The 22,536-nt window shown below is 40.1% G+C and overlaps 1 protein-coding gene, 1 long non-coding RNA gene and 1 pseudogene across 4 annotated transcripts in view; 1 reads left to right on the top strand and 2 right to left on the bottom strand.

The window, feature by feature from the left end:
* The window catches only part of LOC139030620 (uncharacterized), a 42,708-nt gene extending 20,497 nt beyond the window's left edge, over nt 1–22,211 (top strand). The window contains exons 2-3 of the long non-coding RNA XR_011483012.1: nt 10,655–10,734; nt 21,578–22,211. This is a non-coding gene — a long non-coding RNA (uncharacterized lncRNA). The remainder of the gene's footprint in view (nt 1–10,654; nt 10,735–21,577) is intronic.
* Nucleotides 1–22,536, bottom strand: part of DENND5B (DENN domain containing 5B) — a 219,297-nt gene that overhangs the window by 5,813 nt on the left and 190,948 nt on the right. For all 3 annotated transcript variants that reach the window (XM_020879840.2, XM_070453894.1, XM_070453895.1), the window contains 8 exons: nt 16,378–16,506; nt 13,687–13,808; nt 8,355–8,500; nt 6,652–6,770; nt 5,852–6,039; nt 3,757–3,839; nt 3,421–3,547; nt 687–861 (listed from right to left, as the gene is read on the bottom strand). In XM_020879840.2, coding sequence (XP_020735499.1) covers nt 687–861; nt 3,421–3,547; nt 3,757–3,839; nt 5,852–6,039; nt 6,652–6,770; nt 8,355–8,500; nt 13,687–13,808; nt 16,378–16,506 — 1,089 coding nt within the window. The remainder of the gene's footprint in view (nt 1–686; nt 862–3,420; nt 3,548–3,756; nt 3,840–5,851; nt 6,040–6,651; nt 6,771–8,354; nt 8,501–13,686; nt 13,809–16,377; nt 16,507–22,536) is intronic.
* Nucleotides 16,513–21,602, bottom strand: LOC110128836 (glucose-6-phosphate 1-dehydrogenase-like; annotated as a pseudogene).

Consider the following 22,536-nt stretch of genomic DNA (forward strand, 5'->3'; position numbering starts at 1 on the left):
TTGGGGCTTAGAAGAAAACAAGCACTGCACAGATAAAAAATCTTCTAAGGATCTGTGTGGTTCATTTCTTACAATTCTGAGAGCTGTTTTATAATGGATTGTATAGGTCCTATGTGTCATTTTACAAAAAGAAAGGGGTAGAAAACTTAAAGAGACGTTCCATGGTAAGAATTCTACAATGTCATCAAATTTAAAGCAATTTGGTAGTGTATACACACTATACAAGCTCTATACAGAAAATATGTATGTGTGAATGTGCTGGTGTGTCTAATTACCTCCACCTGTCTATGGCGCAGTACTGTGTCATGGTTCAGAACTTGGGGCTCTGGGGTGAGACTGGGTGTAAATCTTGGCTCTGCCTCTTTCTAGCTGTGTGACCTTGGGAAAGTCTGTTAACTTACCTGTGCCTCTTCTTTATTTTCTCACCTATAGAGTGGGGATACTGCTTGCTACTTCATGCAGGGGTGATGGTGAAGTGATAGGAGGGTTAAATGAGATAATACATGTGAAGTACTAAGCATAGTGCCCAATACACAGCAAACACCCAATATACAGGAGTCTCATAAAACTTGAAATAGAGGAAATCAACCAGAGAGCTTTGGAAGGGGCATGGTCTGGTATAAACCTTTCTAAATTCTTGTTCAACACATGACAAAGACAGGGAAAGTCAAGAACTGGCTTAATACCGTGTTCCAAGGCAAACTAAGATTTGGAATTTGCCATCCTTCCCAATATTCCGTGGTGCAGTATTGATAGCATTTACATAGTGACAGAAGGTTTTGCAGGATGATTTCTGAATGAGGACATCATCTTCATTATCTAGAATCTGGTCAGTGGTTTCAAAATAAGCAACTGCTCTCTCTGGGGAAGGAAATCAAAAGCATATCACAATACACATTAATACTTCATACACAAAAAGAGGAAACAATTTATTCTGGAAATACTAATGATTCTTTGCATTATAGCCAATCCTAAAACCAAAACCATTATTTTATCATTGGTTTCACAATAAATCCTAAAGGCCCATGTTTCCTGGTAGAACAATATGCTCCCAGGAATTTATTTTCTAATCTAGACTACACTCTACATGGTTGGAAAGCTTACTTTCTTTAGAATACCTTCAAAAATGGCAACTGATAGCAAAGAAAAAAATAAACATGGTCTTGTCTGTTAAGACTGGATCCTTCCAGGAGGAAGTAGCAAAGACATGGCAGCCACTGAGGTGGAGCCCTTTGATCCAGTTATAAAATGACTGGCTAACACTGTGCAGCAAAATCCTTGAAAGAGAACTTCAGTAAATCTGAGGAAGAGTTATTAATATACATATCAGAAGCAGGACTAGTAAGATTCAAAAAGAAAAAGATTTCAAAAGGAAAAAAAAAAAAACCCAATCTAGGGGCCTAGCTCTGTCCACTCTCCTTTCTTTGTCTAAAAGTTCAAATTTGGATAAAACCAACTACTTCATTCAGGTCTTATTTATAAAACATGAAACGATTAATCACTCTGTTAATTGACTGTGAATTGTACAAGAGCTGCATAGCAAAATAAAGAATACAAAGTTTACGGAGCTAGAGAACCACATTCTAATCAAACTTTCCTGAAGATGGAAACATTCTATATCTGCAAGGTCCAATTCTATAGCCCCTTGTAGGGCCAGTATGACTAAGGAGTAAATTTAACATTTGGAAAATACCCTGATGCTGGGAGGGATTTGGGGCAGGAGGAGAAGGGGACGACAGAGGATGAGATGGCTAGATGGCATCACCGACTCGATGGACATGAGTTTGAGTAAACTCCGGGAGTTGGTGATGGACAGGGGGGCCTGGCGTGCTGTGATTCATGGGGTCGCAAAGAGTCGGACACGACTGAGTGACTGAACTGAACTGAATTGAATCTAAATAGCCACATGTGGCTAGTGGTTGCCATACTGGATAGCACAGGAGTAATCTTTTTTTTTTTTTTTTTTAAGAATATCAAAGCAACTTTTAAATGAATTTTGTCAACAGACATCAGAACTTCTAAAGTTACATGAAAGAAGTATCCTCACCTTGTTCAACTGAGTAATTCTTTTTTTTTTTTCATTTATTTTCATTAGTTGGAGGCTAATCACTTTACAATATTGCAGTGGTCTTCGTCATACATTGACATGAATCAGCCATGGATATACATGTATTCCCCATCCTGATGCCCCCTCCCACCTCCCTCTCCACCTGATCCCTCTGGGTCTTCCCAGTGCACCAGGTCCGAGCACTTGTCTCATGCATCCAACCTGGGCTGGTGATCTGTTTCACCCTAGATAATATACATGTTTCGATGCTGTTCTCTTGAAACATCCCACCCTCGCCTTCTCCCACAGAGTCCAAAAGTCTGTTCTATACATCTGTGACTCTTTTTCTGTTTTGCATATAGGGTTATCATTACCATCTTTCTAAATTCCATAGAGTAATCTTTTTAAAAAAAACACAAATTATATCATATTCCTCAGCTCCCTGGTAGCTCAGACAGTAAAGAGTACACCTGTAATGCGGGAGACCTGGGTTTGAACCCTGGGTTGGGAAGATCCCCTAGAGAAGGGCATGGCAACCCACTCGAGTATTCTTGCCTGGAGAGTCCAATCCCCATGGAGAGAGAAGCCTGGTGGGCTACAGTCCATGGGGTCGCAAAGGAGTTGAACACGCCTGAGTGACTAAGCACACCTTAGCTCCAAGTCTTCCCATTCCGTTCAGGACAAAGACCAACTGCTTCCAAAGACCTAGAAGGCCCTCCACAACCTGGCTCTGCAATAAAAATCCTCTCTCCAGATACCCACCCTCTCTCCCTCAGTCTGCTCCAGTCACACTCACCTCCTTGCTGCTCTACAGGAAGCCAAGCACAGCGCCACCCTGCTCTGCCAGGGCCCTTGTCTCAGCCTGCGGTGCTCTCCTCCTGGCATTCACAAGGCTCAGTTCCTCACATGTCTGCTCAACAGTACCTCATCAACAAGGTCTATAACCTTCCTAATTAAAAGAGGACTCCCACTCTGTTTCCTTTTGCCTTGCTCCATTTTTGTCAGCATCAATGATGGCCTTCCAACATATCAGATAAATTACATATCTGTTATGATTTTGTGTATTGTTTGCCCTCCTGACCCCACAAAGATTCTAAGTTTGTCAACCATAGGAATTTCTGTGTCTTGTTTACTTTTAACTTGAAGTGTATACCTTGAGCATCTAAAATAGTTTAGAATATTGTGAACACACACACACACACAGATATATTTGTTGACTGAATGAAAAGCACAGACACTGCTTATTTGATTTTTACTTTGAAAAACATATACCCTTATCACTAACCCTTATTTTGCTCAAATTCTTGGGTTTTATGAGTTTTCTAAGACACATTCCAATGACCTCACAACAATCTACACCAGCTTTAATTTACCTATGAAGTCCCAGATGAAGACATTCTTGTGAAAGATGCGAGCTGATTTGAAGCCATGGTGGAAAACTTGCTCAAGTGCTGCAACTAAGCCACTCTCTCCACACAGTAACACAGTGAGGCTTCCTCTCTGTGAAGAGTAACACAGTGCCCGAGAATAAGCTCCTGCGTTGATGTTTAAGAAAACCAGTAGAGGAACAAGTGCTGAGGGTAGCTATGAGGCATGTTTTTGCAGCTATTAGGAAGCTTGAAAATTAAAGAACCTTTTTATTGCCTTATGTATCATGTATAAAAGCAGCTTTAAAATCCTACCATAGTAAGTTTTATAGCCCATCATACCTCTTTTTCAGGTTTGTGAAAATGTTTCACAATGTTGTTCACAGCTTCTCCAATTCCTTCTTGGATCTGTCCTGCATTGGGTTCTAAAAAATAATGAATAATGGCAGAAATTTCAGGCAAGGCTGCCTTGTCAGGGTTCCATGAAACCTGCCTTGCCAGTTTGGTAAAATGAGGCATATTGGCAGAATGGAAAAGAATCTAAGAGACCCCCCAAGACTCAAATCCCAGCCTTACCATTCAAAATCTATAACTATAGTCACCAATTTTAAGTATGTAATTTGATGAGTTTTGGCAGATGTATAGACATGTAACCACTATAATCAAAATACAGAAAATTTCCATCAACCCCTAAAGTTCCACTGTTCCCCTTTTCAGTCAATTCCCTTTCCCAGCTTGTAACCTCATAACCCCTGTCAACTACTGATCTGCTTTCCATCATTATTATATTGCCTTTTCTAGAATTTAATAAATAGAATTGTATAATGTCTGCTTTTTCTCACCTGGCACAATACTTTTGATTCATCCATGATGTTAGCTATATAAACAGTATTGCTGAATAGTATCCCACTGACTAGATATATCACTATCTGCTTATCCAGTTACCAGCTGGTGGATATTGCGGGTGTTTCCATTCTGGCTATTATGAATAAAGCTGCTTGCAAAATTTGAGTATGAGTCTTGGTATAGCTATATGCATTCATTTCTCTAGGATACAGACATCTAGTTTGAGATTTCTGGGTGAAGTGTATGGTTAGTACATGTATATATCTTTATAAGAAATCGCCAAATGGTTTTTCCTTTTGCATTCCGATTATAATATATGTGTATTCACTGTTGTCTATCCTCTTTTTAGCTATTCTAGTGTATGTGTGGTATTAAGTTTACTTCTGGAGGCAGAAAAGAATTATGGATTAAGGGGATCATTTATTAAAGAATAAGGGAGACTGTTAAAGACTATATCATTCTAATAGTTAATATATCACTATATGCTAACAAATGGATACAGAATAATAATATCTAAGGAAATTGCTTTGTTAACTAAGGACCTCTTCGGTACCTCTTATTAATAAGGTACCTCCAATAACTCATGGTTATTGTCTATGAACTGAAATAAAACCACTTCACTGTCTCTTTAGTTTTCTGTGGCTCCTGTAATAGATGACCACAAATTTAGTAACTTAAAAAAAGGAGAAATTTCTTCTCTCACAATTCCAGAGGGAGAAGTCAGAAATCAGCATCAACGGGTAGTAATCAAGTTGTGGACAGGGCTGTGCTTCCTCAGGAGGCTCAATGGAAGAAGCTGCTCCTTGCCTCTTCAAGCCCAGGTGGCGTTCCGTGGCTTGTGCCCTCATCACTCCAGTCTCTGCCTCCATCTGTCTATTGTCTTCTCTGTGTGTCTGATTTCCTTTTGCCTCTCTCTTATAGCAATACATGTAATTGCACTTAGGGTCTACCTGGATAACCCAGATAATTTCCCTATCTCAAGATCCTTAACTTATATTTGCAAAGATTCTTTTTCTAAATAAAGTAACATTTACATATCTCAGGGATTAAAATTTGATACCCTTGAGAGACTAAAGACCACATTAGTATAAACTAGAAGTTTATTGTAATATTAAAAATGGCATGTGAACACAGGATCCTATCTGTACAAGTCACTTTTTTATGTACTTTGTCACTTCTATAGGAAGTTTGGGGGTGGGCTGGAGAGTGGAATTTTTAAAATTCCCCTTAGAAAAAAGGGCTTTGGATAACTAGATATGAGAGTACTATAACTGTCCTTATTCTTCCTTGAAGTTTCAGGCAAAATATTATTTATTCATACTTTCATAGCATAACTAAAACAGAGCAGGTGGCTTTTTAAATTGGATTTTAACATCTAAATTCTTCAGGTTTTTAATTATTTGTAATTATCCTGCCTTATTTCCCCCCTTTTCTCTCTCCACTCTAAAGTCTTTCTCACAAATTAATTTTCCTCAGCTTTCTTTTTAATCTCCTTACCATAATTCATTTAACACAACAGTTTTCTATGAAATGGCCACATGATGCCTAAAACATCTAAGACACATTGGAAAATAAAAAAACAACTAATTACTGCTAGTTTTTCCTGTCAGTGATGTGATGCTCAGTCTCCTGGCCACAGTGGGTGATTTCTGCTGGGGTGGAGTCCGACACTGCTTTACTAGATCCTCATCGGCTGCTGATGTCATCAATTCTCCAATAAGAATTCTCTCCAGACTTCCATCATCAATGCCTTTTCCCAGCCACCTCCCGCATGGGAACCTAGCGGGACAGAAATAAACTTCAGAATCGCCAATATTTCACTCGCTTTAATCAGAACTTTTAAATGGCATCAAGGGTGAAACCCATTATTTGAGTGGGTGATCAGCCTGTGGGTGATTTTTTTCATTATGAAAAACTGCAGACACTTAAAAAAGAAGACAAAAAAATAAACACTCATGTTCTTATGACTTACAGGAATATCTTCAAACTAGATATTAATGTGGGAGTTAAGTTCCAGGAAAAAAAAGGAGAATGTTCTCAAAGAGGAGTGCTGGCTGCAAAGAGGAGTGCAGGAGTGTCCAAAAGAGCCTTTTGTCTTACTGACATTATTTTAAGCTTCTTTTTTTTTCTTATCAGAGTTCCAATCTTTTTCAACATTGTGGACTAAGTGTTAGCAGCAAACACAATCAGTCTTTTGGAGAAGTATTTTGGGGGTAAATTTGTATTTGGAACAAAATAACATAACTTTGTTGTTACATAAATAAGACAACCCAAAAAACTAAAGTAAAATGCAAAAGGCAGTGGGAAAGCTTTAGAATGAAAATAATTCTCAAACTTTTTCTTGTCTAAAAATATTAAAACAAATCTGAACTCCCAAGGACATTTACTTACCTATATGTATGTCCTGTGATTTCATTTCTGACCATGACACAATCCACTAGCCATTTGGCTAACAGTCCTGAGTTATCGTGACCAATCTGGACAGTCGTCAGCTTCCCCAGGTTCTGGCACTGTAGGGACAGGACCACAGGGTACTCAGTTCCTGATCTTTTCCTGCCACCTCTCAGCTTTAGGGTTGGTTCCAAACAATTTACAAGTGCAGGGGACTCTGCGTAATGTATTCTGCCGTGCACTAGAGAAAAATATCCAAATAGATCCCTTCTAATGAGACAGGAGACATTGAACATTATTTTTTTTTTCCATTTTTTTTATTTGTTGGTTAGGAACATTATTAAATGAGAGGGATGACACAATGTCTGAGAGTAGATATGTAAACAGGTGCTTGAAGAACACTTGGAAAGGAACAATGATTTCCAACTGGAGAATTGAGAAACATCGAGTCAGTAGATTTGTTCCTTTGAAGGATGAGAAGAATTTCAAAAAATGGGAAAGGATGCTATTTAGAGTTAGTTATAGAGAGGTCAGAAAAATAATTATAGACATAAAAAATCACCAACTTTCCCTGCTTTAATAAATACTAAGGTAGAACTGACCTCAAACATCATCTAGAAGTCTCTGAAGCTACTGTTAAAAAAAAAAAAGCATAGTTATCAGCATCGTTCCTGACCCTTTGTGCATAAGTACAAAAGAAAGTGATGATAATAGAAATGGTAAAAATATATGTCAACAAAATTCTGACTTAGAAATTCTGATGAAAGATCACAGACCCCAACTGACTATGTATAGCTGGGAACCTCAAAGCTATGAGTTCTCAAAGCACTTGACATCTTTGAATTACAGTGATCTAGGTGATGGAGGAGGGCATCTTGAATTAGTTGTGGCAGCAGAGATGGAAAGAATCAGGCAGATGTGAGAGTCTGGAAACAGCAATGATGGAACTTATGATGCAGTTTATGCTCTGTACTTGGTAGTCAAAGAAAAGCGAAGGATTTTAATCTTTTATATACGGATAGCTGTGAGCCCACTGGATAGATAGTGTCAAAATAAGCTCTTGGGCAGTGTCATGACTCTGAGTGGAAACTGCCATTCCTAGACCCCAGGAACAGAACGTTCAGTTAGTATCACTTCCCTTCTGAAAGGAGAACAGGTGTTTGTCTCCTTTTTGCATGCCAGGATCAACCAGCATGTGGGCTCAAAAGTATGGGACTACCTTACCAGGTAAGACCTGAAAACTGACTATCATAGTGAGAGGTATTTTCACAAGATCACTTTATAAATATCACCATGTGGTCTAAAGGCCAAAGCATGAACAGCAGCTCCCGTTCCCTTTGTCCAGGTTCAGGCAGGGTGAATTTACAGGTTGGAGGAGAACCACTGTGGGGAAAGCATTCACCTGAATGTTCTCTACATGCCAGGTTCTACAACACGTGTTGGGAATTATGGAAAAGGACCTGGCAAAGCCCCACAGTGCACCACTACAAGTAGAAATACACAGCTTAACAATTAAAATAACAATAAAAATGCAAAACAAATTCATGTGTTCAAGACTTCAGGTATATAATCCCCTAAATGATCCTGCATGCTTAATTACCCCTTTGTATTATTTGACTCAGAGAAAAATGCAAAATTGAAACTGGCATTGTGTAGAATTATGTATGACACTTTGTGCTAAGAAAGCAATTAATTGAACCTACTTCAAAAGTCATTTCGAGGAGGTTTTTGGGAATCTGCATTACTCCCGTGTCTCCTAATTCTCCTGATACACAGATCCAAGGGTTCGATGTGATGATCGCGTTGCTCAGCTTTTTGATGGGAATGATCACTGACCTATATGGAATCACTGAAAGGAAAATGCTGAAATTAATACAAAATTACAATGAAGTTCTCCTGAAGAAAACAAATATATATTCAGAATTCTGTTGGCTTTCACAGATAATTTGATTTTTAATGATCTATCAAGATGTACTTAAGCAACAGGATGAGATCATAACCTCCTCTAGTCTAGAAAGATGAGGTCTGGTTTATAAGCCACAAGTCCCAATACGTCTATTAGTTTCCATACTTATACATCATTATGTATACATGGCATTGTTGTTGTTCAGTTGCTAAATTCTATCTGACTCTTTGCAACCCCCATGGACTGCAGCACACCAGGCTCCTCTGTCCTTCACTATTACCTGGAGTTTGCTCAAATTCTTATACATTGAGTCGGTGATAACTATCTAACCATCTCAACCTCTGTTGCCCTCTTATCCTTTTGCCTTCAATCTTTCTCAGTATCAAGGTCTTTTTCAATGAGTTGGCTATTCGCATGATGTGGCCAAAGCATTGGAGCTTCAGCTGCAGCAACAGTCCTTTCAAAAAATATTCAGGGTTGATTCCCTTTAGGATTGACTGATTTGATCTCCATGCAGTCCAACGGACTCTCAAGAGTCTTTTCCAGCACCACAATTGGAAAGCACCAATTCTTTAGCACTCAGCCTTCTTATGGTCCAACTCTCATACGCGTAACATGGCATACTTATCATCAGCACTACATTTTATAAACAACGTCAGGCATTAGCACCAGAATACCTGAGGACATAAACAGTGACGGTGTAGTAGTTTCATTGCTTTGATGTTTTTATTCATTTTGTTCCAAAATGGAGTACAAATGAGCATGGTTACTGGCATGGTTTCATATAAAGAAGGTGGTGACTTCTTGCATAGGTGACTACTTGCATAGTATCTACTTGTTGCTGATTTTCTTGGGCAATGCTTCACAACACTGCACTTCAGAACTTTCTCATCCCAGTGTTAACAGTCCAATATGCAAAGCCAATAATAAACAACAGTACCTCCATTCTAGTTGTAATATGAAGTCTACTAGCTACAACTTGGAAAGGGGGGTCTAGGGCAAGAGGTGCCTCAGGAAGAGAATCAGGATGCGGAAAGGAATCTGTGTGAAATCGTTCCCTTTGAAGGCTCTTCAAAGGCAGGCCACTAGATGTCACTGGCCAAACACCATCCTTTGCTCAAATGTGGAAACCACAGGCATTCCACATACCTCCCTTTCCTTGAAAAAATGAGGACGGCTCAAACATATTAGCATATTTTTATCCCTCAGAGCCATACTTTTTTTAAAAAAGCAGGCTAGAATCAATATTTTGGTTGGTATACTCTTTATCCAGTCACAAGAGAACTATTAAAAAGTCGTCTTTGAAAGAACTACACGTAGGATTAAAAACAGTCACTGGACAAGGGGCTCAGATACTGCCTCACAACAGGGGTTCATGTTTCAGGGTGCTCTTAGACGAGCAAAATGAATGGGATAAATGGTTCATTTCTCTAATTTTACATAGAGGGCTTCCTTTCTGTTGACGGAATAAACCCTCTTTCTGTTCTTTCATTTTGGCTGAAGGAAAGGAAAATGTCAGAGAAAAAGGCCATATTTTCATGGCTTAATAATCATGAGAATCAAACGATTTTTGAAACTGAAAGCAGAAGAGGTTAGTGCAAGATGTTATTTTAGGTGCCAGAGGCTACTTATTTCTTTCACTGACAGGATTAGAAAAGCTGCAGAAAAAGGCTTGTTTAGGGTCAGCAGTTCTGTTGGCTGCAAAGGGCTCACAGATACACAACAATGATTTCATAAAGCAGAAAAAGAGTATTATTATTAAACTCAGAATATTTATTTCATGAAGTATTTCAATTCCCTAGTTGTAAGAGTTACATGGATAAAGAGAAATCTGCAGATATGGGGAGGAGCCTAGGAGTCCTAACTCCCTCTGCAATTTCTTCTCTTTCAAAATTGTATATAACACCTTAGCTTCTAATTAACTAACACTATCTTGACAGATATTACAGCTTAGCCTAATAACCATTCTAACTCCATTTTCCTTGTCTGCCTCTACCAGAGCCTTAGAAGACCAAAACCTGCCCAGTGAACTCTGCCCAGTGAAATACTGGTTATATTTATTGAAATTTCTTAGAAAACTATGTTTTTCTGGCACAGATTCTGATCCCTCTTCCTTGGCACTGCTTCCTTCTTCAGGCTGGAGGGCAGACTGAGAACAGCCATCTTGTGACCATGAGGTAGGTGATTAGCACACACTGACTACTGTCACAGAGCTTGGGTCCGTGATAGCACTGCAGACTGCCTACCTCAAGACTTCTCACTGTGTAAGAAAAACAAAACTACCGATTTGTTTAAACCATTGTTTTCTGATATTTGCAACTGAAAATAACTCCTAACTGATACAAGTAAAAATTCTCCAAAGTAGGGGAGGGGACCAATGCAACAGAATAAATGCGATAATTTAGTTTATCAAAAACCCATCTGTGTCTGACTCTTTTTGACCCCCATGGACTGTAGCATGTCAGGTTTCCCTGTCCTTCACTATCTCCCAGAGTTTGCTCAAATTCATGTCCATTAGCATTCAGAATCAGTGAAGCTATTTAACCACCACATCCTCATTTTGCTTTTGACTTCAATCTTTCCCAGCATCAGGGTCTTTTCCAATGAGCTGACTCTGCATCAAGTGGCCAAAGTATTGGAGTTTCAACTTCAGCATTAGTCCTCGCAGTGAATATTCAAGGCCAATTTCCTTTATATCAACTGGTTTGATCTCCTTGCAGTCCAAGGGACTCTCAAGAGTCTTCTTAACACCACAATTTGAAAGCATCAGTTCCTTGGTGCTCAGTCTTCTTTAAGGTCCAACTCTCACATCTATACATGACTACTGGAAAAACCATAGCTTTGAATATACGGGCCTTTGTCAGAAGAGTGATGTCTCTGCTTTTGAAGACGCTGTCTACATTTGTCATAGCTCTCCTTCCATGGAGCAAGCACTTTAATTTCACGGCTGTATTCACTGTTCTCAGTGATTTTGGAACCCAAGAAAATAAAATCTGTCATTGCTTCCACTTTTCCCCCTTGTATTTGCCATGAAGTGATGGGACTAGATGCCATGATATTAGTTTTTTGAATGCTGAGGTTTAAGACAGCTTCTTCACTCTCCTCTTTCACCTTCATCAAGAGGCTCTTTAGATTAACTTTACTTTCTGCCATTAGAGTGGTTATCATCTGCATATCTGAGTTTATTGATATTTCTCCTGGCAATCTTGATTCCAGCTTATTCATCCAGTCAGACATTAACTTCCATACAAGAAGTTATAGAAGTTAAATAAACAGGGTGACAATTTACCACCCTGTCTTACTTCTTTCCCAATTTTAAACCAGTCAGTTGTTCCATGTAAGTTTCTAACTGTTGCTTCTTGAGCCACATACAGGTTTCTCAGGAGACAAGTAAGGTGGTCTGGCCTTCCCATCTCTTGAAGAATTTTCCACAGTTTGTTGTGATCCACACAAAGGCTTTAGTGTAGTCAGTGAAGCAGAAGTAGATTTTTTTTTTTTTAATTCCTTTGCTTTCTCTATAATCCAGCTTTTTCTATGGCAATTTGATCTCTGGTTCCTCTGCCTTTTCTAAACCCAGCTTGTACATCTAGAAGTTCGCAGTTCACGTACTGTTGAAGTCTAGCTTGAAGGATTTTGAGCATCACCTTACTAGCATTCGAAATTAGTGCAACTGTATGGTAGTTTGAACATTCTTTGGCACTGCTATTCTTTGGGGTTGGAATGAAAATGGACCTTTTCCAGTTTTGTGGCTGCTACAGAATTTTTTGAATCTGTTGGCATATTGAATGCAGCACTTTCAAAGCATCATCCTTTAGGATCCAAAATAGCTCAGCTGGAATTCCGTCACCTCCACTAGCTTATATTTGTAGTCACATTTCCTAAGGCCCACTTGATTTCACACTCCAGGATGTCTGGCTCTAGGTAAGTGACCACACCATCGTGGTTATCTGGGTCATTAACATCTGCAACATTCAGCAAGATTCTGAAGTCTTTCTGAATCATCAAAGTTTAATATGAGTTCAGTTCAGTTGCTTAGTCCTGTCCAACTCTTTGCAACCTCATGGACTGCAGCACACCAGGCTTTCCTGTCCCTGGAGCTTGCTCAAACTCATGTCCATCGAGTTGGTGGTGTCATCCAACCATTTCATCCTCTGTCGTCCCCTTTTCCTCCTGCCTTCAATCTTTCCCAGCACTAGGGTCTTTTCCAGTGAGTCAGTTCTTCACAACAAGTGGCCAAAGTATTGAGTTTCAGCTTTAGCATCAGTCCTTCCGATGAATATTCAGGACTGATTTCCTTTAGGGTTGACTGGTTTGATCTCCTTGCAGTGCCAGGGACTCTCAAGAGTCTTCACCACAGTCCTAAAGCATCAATTCAGTGCTCAGCTTTCTTTATGGTCCAACATGCATATCCACACAGGACCACTGGAAAAACCATTAGCTTTGACTGACAGACCTTTGTTGGCAAAGTAATATCTCTGCTTTTTAATATGCTGTCTAGGTTGGTAATAGCTTTTCTTCAAGGAGCAAGCATCTTTTAATTTCATGGCTGTTCAGTTACATGTTTATTATTATCATATACTGATTCTTTGAATTTATCGGTTTCAGATAAGACACTGCAATGTTTGCTCAATAAACGATTCCTCTTCACATCCACCCCATTTCCTACTGCAGGATGGGTTTCTTTGGTAAGCAGACTCTGAGTCAGAAATTAGCATGAAGAATGCTGCTTCTGGGTTCAACATGTGAGGAAGAAAGGGTGGGCTGAGGCAGAAACTGAGCTCTGATGTGGTGAGTCCTCAGCTGATACCACAATGAGTTCTGGGGCAGCCCAGGGATCAGGCAGGGATCCTGACTGGCTTTAGTAGGACAGACAGCCTCAGGGAAGGTCGTTTTCTTTGGTGAGACATTCCCCAAATAGCCGAGGGTTGTCTTCAGGAGGTGGGGCTGCTGGGGCATAACCTTTATTGCTAAATGGAGATGGGGTAGGGCAAGGAGGGTGGGGGGGAGGGGTGGATGTTACAGTGTCTGCCTCACTGAACTGTGGTATGTCTCACTTTTAAAAATATAAACTCTTATTCCATTAGTCATCTGAGCAGCACTTCACTTAACATTCACTTCTCCAGACTTACTGATAGTGGTGAAGACACTGGTGAAGCAGAAATAGTCCACAGCATTGAGGGAAAGAAGATGGTAAAGAAATTGTTCTCTTTCTTCTTCACAACGGAGAAAAGCATAACGTTTATAAAGTTTCCTAGGAAAGGATAAGACAAACACAAAGTAATAGTATAGTGTATTTTTTCTTATGTCTTCCGCTAAAAAAATACTTCCTCTTAGACAAACTATGAGTAGAAACTTCAATCTAGAAAGAACAATTCATAAAAATGAATGTATATACATTAATATTTTAACCTACTTAGTAATTAAAGAAACAACCTCCTGTGAATTCATTTTGTCTATCAAAGTAATATATTTAAAATTAATGATCAGTGCAGATGGGGGTGTGGGGGGGTGGCAGTGAATAATAGAAAGTCAAAATCTTCCGAAAATTTCAGAAAAGCAATTTGTTGGTAGTATTTAAGTAATTAAAAAATAATTATTCTTTGACTTATTAATTTTATTTTAAGGACTCAGTCCTAAGGATATAATATGAAATGGCAAAGATTTACTCACAAATGTCCACTTGAATATTATTTGTAAAAAATAAAAAATACTGAGTTGGCCAAAAAGTTCATTCAGGTTTTTCCAAAGGATGGTACAGAAAAACCAAACAAACTTTTTGGCTAACCCAATATATCATAGTATACTAATTTAAAATAAAGTTTAGGACTTTCCTAGTGATACACTGGATAAGAATCCACCTGCCAACTCAGGGAACAGAGCTTCAATCCCTGGGTCTGAGAAGATATCACATGTTACGGCACAACTAAGCACAGGCGCCACAACTACTGAGCCTGAGCTCTAGAGCCTGCAAGCCGCAACAAGAGAAGCAACAGCAGGGAGAAGCCCATGCACCCCAACTGCGGAGTAGCCCCCTGCTCATGGCAACTAGAGAAAGCCAGCATGCAGGAGGAAGACTCAGTGCAGCTAAAAACAAATTGTTAAAAATTTGTTAAAAAAATAAAGTTTAAGAAGAGTTTTAACAATAACAAAACTACTACTCCTCACATCTGCTATTAATAGCCTATGGTGGATTTTTTTTTCTCATCTCATGGCTGAAGGACACTGCATTAACTAAAGATAAATTTTAAAAAATATTGACTAGTTATAATCATCTATATTATAGCATTTGGAAGGTATCTTTCTGGAAAATTTAAACCACTCTGTGTTTCAGATGTTTCATTTCAAATAAGGATTGAATTTTAACTGAGTAAGAAAAAAACTACTGCTCCCTAAAACAGTAACTTTTTATTAAGCACTTACATTTAAGCATTTCCCAAGTATTTCATAGTTATTAATATATCTAGTCCTTGTGATCACAGGAGAGGTAAGTCTATTAGCATTCTCCTTTTATAGATAAGGAAAAGTGATAAAATGAAGTTAAGGATCTTGCCTAAGGCCATTCAAATAGTAAACAGTAAAGGCAGTATTTGAACACAGCCATTCAGATTTCAGAGACTTTATGACATATAAAATGTTATGATATAATATTAACCTGAAAAAAGGGTGAGCTGAATTGCAAATACAGTATAATCTTAACTAAAAGAACATGCATAGAAGAAAGTACAATAGAAAACATGTAAGATACTTAGTAGTTACCTTTATGTAGTAAGATTTTTAAACGATTATCATTTTCTGCTTTGTACTTTGGCCACAAAGGGCAGAAGACTTATCAGCAGGGATAAGGTGTGGGGAGTGTACTCAGTTTTAAGAGGAGAAGGTCAGGTACTCTTTATCTAACCCATTCTTTGGATATTAAGACTCATCCTAAAATGCTCCAAGGGATAACTAACTCCAATCACAAAAAGAATTGGGTTATGGTGGGATTCCAAAACTGTCGTGTTTGAGGTCTTTGCTGAATCCTTTGCATGCCTTTGCTCTAGAGAACCCCAAAGCCCTTAATTTTCAAATTAATTCTACTATACGTATTATCTGGATGATGCATTTCATCCAAGCTTTCTGATGGAGTAAAGGGAATCAATCAAAACTGTTAATAATTAACTAATATGCACTTGACTGGTTTACTGACTCTACACTACTAAATGTAAGTACTGGTAAGACTCTCAGAGAAGCTCTTTACTGTGGACCCTTTAATTTTTTTGCTACTCCTGGTTTTGTTGTGATCTTCACAATATGATACAAGGTTTACATAAATTCAACCCATCTTTTGGATATTTCCCTTGTGGTTCAGCTGGTAAAGCTTCCCTGTGGCTCAACTGGTAAAGAATCCGCCTACAATATGGGAAAACTGGGTTCAATCCCTTGGTTGGGAAGATCCCCTGGAGAAGGGAAAGACTACCCATTCCAGTATCTGGCCTGGAGAATTCCATGGACTGTATAGTCCATGGGGTCGCAGAGAGTTGGACACGACTGAGTGACTTCACTTTTTGGATGTTACCATCAACCTGTGGGACTACTCAGCTTTTTTTTTCTGAAAAAGGTAGCACCATCTGCCTCTGGCTATGAAATCTGTACCCTCCCATATATAATCAAATAGAAGGTCCTGACACAGAGTTTCTGAAACATGTGCCTGTTAGAAAGGAAGAGAGCATGTGCACAGGAGTGAACAGCTCGTGCTGAAGAAGGCAGCCTGTCAGTCTATGCAGTTTATTTCCTAAGCACACAGATCAGGGAAACAGAAATGCCTCGAGGCCACCTCTTACTTTGTGAGCAGCTGATTAGAGAGCAACTGCTTGAGATGCTGGGACAAGAGCTTCTTTTCTAGAGACAATCTTATCCATGCTCGAGCTCGTCCGACATCAGTCTTGATCTCACTCATGTTTTGAATATGCCTAAATAACAGTAAAACAGCAAAGATGTAAATCCTAAGGTTAACCTTGAACTGGAAAATAACTGAAGAATTACAGCACTTTGCACAGAAAAGTTGTTTTCTACTTAGAGGAAACAATAGGCCACACACCATTTATGCTGATTAAACTTCAAGTATCCCATCTGAATCATGAAATTAGTCCCACATCAGAATTACCATAACAACATGACCATATAGACAATATCCTAAGATAAAGCATTTAACACTCATTTACTCTTTCAGGTTTTATTTTGTTCTTGTTTCATGCTTGCAGATACATATAAACTGGCAATTGGTTGTCCCTGACCCTCAGAAAAATAAAAGTAATAAAACAGGCTGAATATTCATGCTCTTACTCAAAATAATTGTTCTACAGTTTAATTAAGTCTCTACTACAACTTTAATTCACTGAATCATTTTTCAAATTGCCCTGACAACATCTGGAAAATATGAAATTCCATTTTCTATGGCATTAGAAGAAAAGCTATATTATACTAATAAATTCAAAATTCTTAAAAATTTGAAAAACTTAGGATACTGTGTGGCCACAAACAAATTGTGTGATCAACCTCCAAATGAATGTTACATATATGTATAAATTAGTATTCTATTTTGAAGTTGATGCTATGCCCAGCAGGACTGAATTAATCTTCCTAAATGATACCCCTCCTAGGGGGAAAAGAAGGATTGAGCAGGAAGGACAAACCTAAGGGACAGGGTAATTACAGAAACAGTACAATGAGTCACTGAAAAGTCTTTGTGATTGTGACCCACCATCCTTTCCTTTGATTTTTTTTTTTTTTAAAGTATAGAATGACTTATCTCAGCTGTAATAAATATTGCAGACTCTTAGATGATTCCAGCATTCGGAATAAGGAATAGCCTCCTTGTAAAACACATCTCCCCCTGCCCAGTTATACTGAGATATAATTGACACACAACATATAAGGTACACAACATAATGATTTGACTTATATAGATTATGAAATGATAATCACAATAGGTTTAGTAAACATCTACCATTTCTTATAGACACATTAAATACAGTTTTTTTCCTTGTGATTAGAACTTTTACGATTTACTCTTAACAACTTTGACTTACATTGTATAGCAGTGTTATCTTGTCACGTTGCACAACACATTATATCCCTATTAAGTACTTAAAACTCAGAGTTTTGACTGCCTTCAGATGATCTCCTTCCAACCCACCTTGGCCTCTGGTGATCACAAACCTGATCTCTTTTTCTATGAACTTGTCTGTTTCTGCAGTGTAACTGACCCACAACACTATGTTAGTTCCTGTTACACAACAGTGATTTGATTTCTGTACATTTCAAAAAGATCACTATGATAAGTCTAGCTATCATCTGTCACCATACAACAGTATTACATAGTTATTGTCTATATACCCCACACTACATTTCATACCTGTGATTAATTTGTTAACTGAAAGTTAGTACCTCAATCTCCCTCATTTATTTTTCTCTGCTCTTCCCAAGCCCCTTCCCTCTTAGCAACCACCTGTTTTCTGTATCTATGACTGATTATGTTTGTTCATTTGTTTTCTTTTTTAGATTCCACATATAAGTGCTATCATGTAGGATTTCTCTTCACTTAGCATAATGCTCTCTAGGTCCATCCATGTTATAATACACACATTCTTTCTTCTGTCCTTCCCTCCTTCTCTCACAATCCCTGGATGTAAGATTTAGCCTCTCAATCCAGGGCACTGACATATGATCAAATACTTTTTTAAAATTCCTATTTGCTGGTTTAATGACAGGGGACTGAGGTGGGGCATCCCACCTACTGCTTGGTTTCCAGTGGGGAGGACATTCGAGGGGGGACACTTGAGGAAGCCAAGACATGGGGGGGCGGGTGCTGGGTAGCCTGGAAGTTCCTTCCAGGGGTGACCAGGAATATCGAATGGCACTGAGGCTGGTGGTGCAGAAGTAACTGGGCCTTCCTCCTGAGTTCCGAGGAGCCTGCTGATAGCCATGGCCCACTGAGGCCTCTCACTGCCCCTCCGTATGGACCTCTAACTCCAGTCATCTGGAAAGAGCCAGGACAGACGAAGAGCCACTCTTTTTCCTTCCACTGGGACTCAGTTTTGTGGACAGAAGCTGGCTCACTGGTCGCTGGGGATGGTCACAGTGTGATTCTCCAGCACTCGTGGTTGAAGAATGTAACCGGGCCGAAGGCAGCCATGGCACAGCATGGCCAGAGCCCAGAACCAGTATTGTAAGGCTGAGGGTTATGGTCTCAAAGTCCTCCTGAAATGGGGTCTGACAGTGGGAAGGACAGAGAGACAGGCCAAGGTAGGCTGGGGTAGGGACCAGGTGCTCAGTGCTCAGAGCATGTGGTGTTCACCCACTTGTCAGTCCCTTTGTACTGGAAGCCCACTTTCTTCATCAGCTCATCGGCCTCTGTGGGGCCTGGGCTACCACAGATGTAGGGGATGGGCTGGGGAATCTCGCGATCGATCTGGTGCAGCAGTGGGGTAAAGATGTGCCTGGCCTGCTGGAGCTCGTCACTGTGCACAAAGTGCATCTGGCTTCCACTGAAGACGTCCAGGATGAGGCATGCTCATATGCATCAGGGAGCTTCACGTTCTTGTATTTGTTCCTGGAGGTCAGGTCCAGCTCTGACTCCTCAGGGTTGAAGAACATGCCAGGCTTCTTAGTCATCACCTTGGCATACACGGCATCCTTGGGCTGCACATGGATTACCAGTTCATTGTGTTTGCATTGCTGCTAGAAGACATCACCAGCCATGTTTAGGAACTACAGACACACCTCAGTCTTGTGCTAATTCAGGGCTCTGTCCCAGCACAGTATGAAGGGCAGCCTGTCCCACCTCTCATTCCCCACGGAGAATATAAAAGCCGCAAAGGTGTCAGTGGTGGACCCACGGGGCACCCTGGGGTCCTCCAGTACCCTCTGGTGGCCTCACCTTCTTCGGTGGGGTTCTCCATATATTGGCTCAGGACCACATTGCTCACCTGCACCTCTGAGATACATTTCAACATCTTGACTTTATCATCACGGATGTCATCTGAATTGGTGGAGGCGGGCTTCTCCATGGCCACCAGACACAGGATCTGGAGGAGGGGATGTTGCATCACCTCCCAGATGATCCCAAATTCACTGAAGTAGCTCCACCGGCCTTCAGTGCCAAATGGCTCCTTGAAGGCTCCATGCAGGCAATGTTTTCACAGTTCCAGATGGGGCCTGAAGATCCTGTTGACAAAACCTCAGCACCATGAGGTTCTGGACCACCTCCTTGCCCAGGTAGTGGTCGATGCAGTAGATCTGGTTCTCACAAAACAGGGAGGCTGCATGGTCAAACTGCTGGTTGGAAATCTGCAGGTCCCTCCCAAAGAGCTTCTCCATGATGATACGGTTCTGTCTGGCTCACGCAGGTGTCATGGATATTCTTGGTGACAGTCCCATAGCCGCTGGGGGACAAGGCCAGGTAGAAGAGGCATTGGCTTGCAGGCCCTGGTGGAGGGCGTTCATGCCAGTGTTGAGGTGCTCCTAGGAAGCCATGTCATCATACTGGCTGGCCATGTAGGAGTTGTGGGCGAAGAACTCCTCCAGCTTGGGCTCCTTCTCTGGGGTAGCTTTGATGAATGGCTCGCTCTGCATGCGGATGTTGGCCACTGTGAAGTGGGAGTGGGTGTAGCCCACAATGAAGGTATCTTTCGGCAGAAACCATCCTGGAACAGCCACCAGATGGTGGGGTAGATCTTCCTCTTAAAGAGGATGTGTACATATGAAGATATATTGTCCCTGATTGATGGAAAGAATTGCTTTGGTATAGCTCTTCCCACACTGTCCCACACGCCTGAGTCCGGCTCAGAGCCACCTGCTCTGCCACGATGCTCTCTGCGCTGGGTGCCTGGCTGCAGGTCACCTGCGGTCTCCAGTACTGCCCTTCCATGTCTGGGATGGCTTGTGAGTCCTCATGTGTTCACACGTGTCCCTCCCTCCTTCCTCCTGCGGTTTGGTTTTCTCGTGTGCCCTGGGCGGAGGGTTCCATATCTGCAGTGTGGTCATGTCCCTTGATCCCAGCTATAGGCCAGCCTTCTTCAGCGCACCCCCCACCCCTTGCTAAGGTCACTTGCTCAGATCAAACCAGTCCCATTAGGCAGCCTCGTTATGGCTATTCCCCGAGCAGGGGCAGGGCAAGGGAGGCTGGCAGTTCTAGCTTCCCATCTGGGGCAGACTCCCTTGCGTCTGATCAAACCCTCTTGACAAACAAAATGTAAAGTAAAGCATTATCACATCACACAAGAGGCTTAAAGAAGTGGCTGAAAAACACATCAGAATAAGATAAAAGAAAATTCTGTTGCCATTTTTGTGTTAACCAACCCCACCTCACCTCTAACAATTTTTTTCAGAAATTATGACAGACTTAATTTATCTTTAAAGGGCTAAGACCATTACATGTGGTCACAAATGAAGAAAATTGGGGTCAGGCAAGCCCCATTTACACCCTGATTATGGTGGTGGTAGCAGTGGTGGGCACTGGACAACCCATGTGGGCACAGCCAATATGAGCCTAGGAAAAAGCACTGGCTGTTCCTCAACCCTGACATTGCCCAGATGAAACAGCTGACTAACAGCAACACTGGGAAAAGCTCAGGTATGTACCACTTAAAGTTCCACAGTACTTACAAGGTCCCCCCATGAGCTCAGTGCCAGATAAGAGCTCACATGATCCAGGAATACCACATTGTCAAAGTGTATCCACCCAAAATGAATCTACATGAAGTTTGGTAAGTACTTATGTTGTATAATCTTTCCCTAAATATTCTTACTGCTCTAACATAGTAAAATCTACTGAAATTAGTTTTATTCTGGCCTTAAACTGGAGACATAATAGATCAAGAACGTCAAAACGGGATATAACACTTTGAAAAACAATGTATGGTTAAGGAAAATGGGCAGAATTGGAATACATAAAGTGAAACGTATTTTCTTTAGGTGGCTATTGGCATTCCCATCATAAAAATGTTTGCACTATTTCTTTTTTTTTTTTTTTTTTGGCAGGAGGCATGGGCATCAAGAGATGAGGCCACCAGACTCTTTTCAAGCTCTTTGTTTACTGGCACTAGGGAAATTTCTTTGCCTAAAAGACTGCTTCCTAATGTAATTAATTGCTTTGTTGCAGAATATTCAAAAGCTCACAGGATATCACCTGAATTGCTCAAGCTTGTATTCAAGGCCCATGAAGCCTTGGCCTCAACATATTTTCCTATTAAAAAATTCTACTCCAAGCAGTTAACTCATAGACTCTGTATTTTATTACCTGAAGTACTTACTTTCTTTGAGCTTCCTTATTTGATTCTATTCATGTCTGAAATCCCAGCTTCTTCTAGAAAGCTTTCCTTGACCTTGACAGCCTTCAATGATCTAATTTATGAAGTTCTATAGTCTAATTCGCATTTATCATGCACTGTCTACTATTTTATCATTTTCTCCTGGTATACATATTTCTCATTTTGACAAAAGCTCCCTGAGAACGACAAGCCCAATACTTCTTACTAGACTTGCATCCCTGTTTGTTCCCTCTAAGGCCTAATATATATTAGAAGCTCAGAAAACTGTTGCTTTGTAAAAGTCTGTATCTAATTTTATGCTTTAAAACAATTTATGCTGTTATTAAACTTTAAATCTATTAAAATGTTTTCTGCAAAGCTATACCATTCAAATCTGTTTTTAATTGGAATAATTTTATTATAGTTAACTATAATGGCATTCAGCATAATATTCTACAAGTTATTACTTATAAAATAGATCCTGTTAATTCACAGCAAAGTATATATGGTGTGTGGTTTAAATAGCTTATTTACTTTGTTTCCAACCCTGGTACAAAGCTTTCTAATTTTTATGTATTCTGTCTTACCTGATTGTCACAATATCTAGTGAGGGGGAGACCATCATTATTTCACTTCAAAGATGAGGAAACTGAGATTCATCGAGGATAAGTGACCCACCCAAGACCACAG

Source organism: Odocoileus virginianus, chromosome 23 (genome assembly GCF_023699985.2).
Source record: "Odocoileus virginianus isolate 20LAN1187 ecotype Illinois chromosome 23, Ovbor_1.2, whole genome shotgun sequence".
Classification (NCBI taxonomy): Eukaryota; Metazoa; Chordata; class Mammalia; order Artiodactyla; family Cervidae; genus Odocoileus; species Odocoileus virginianus.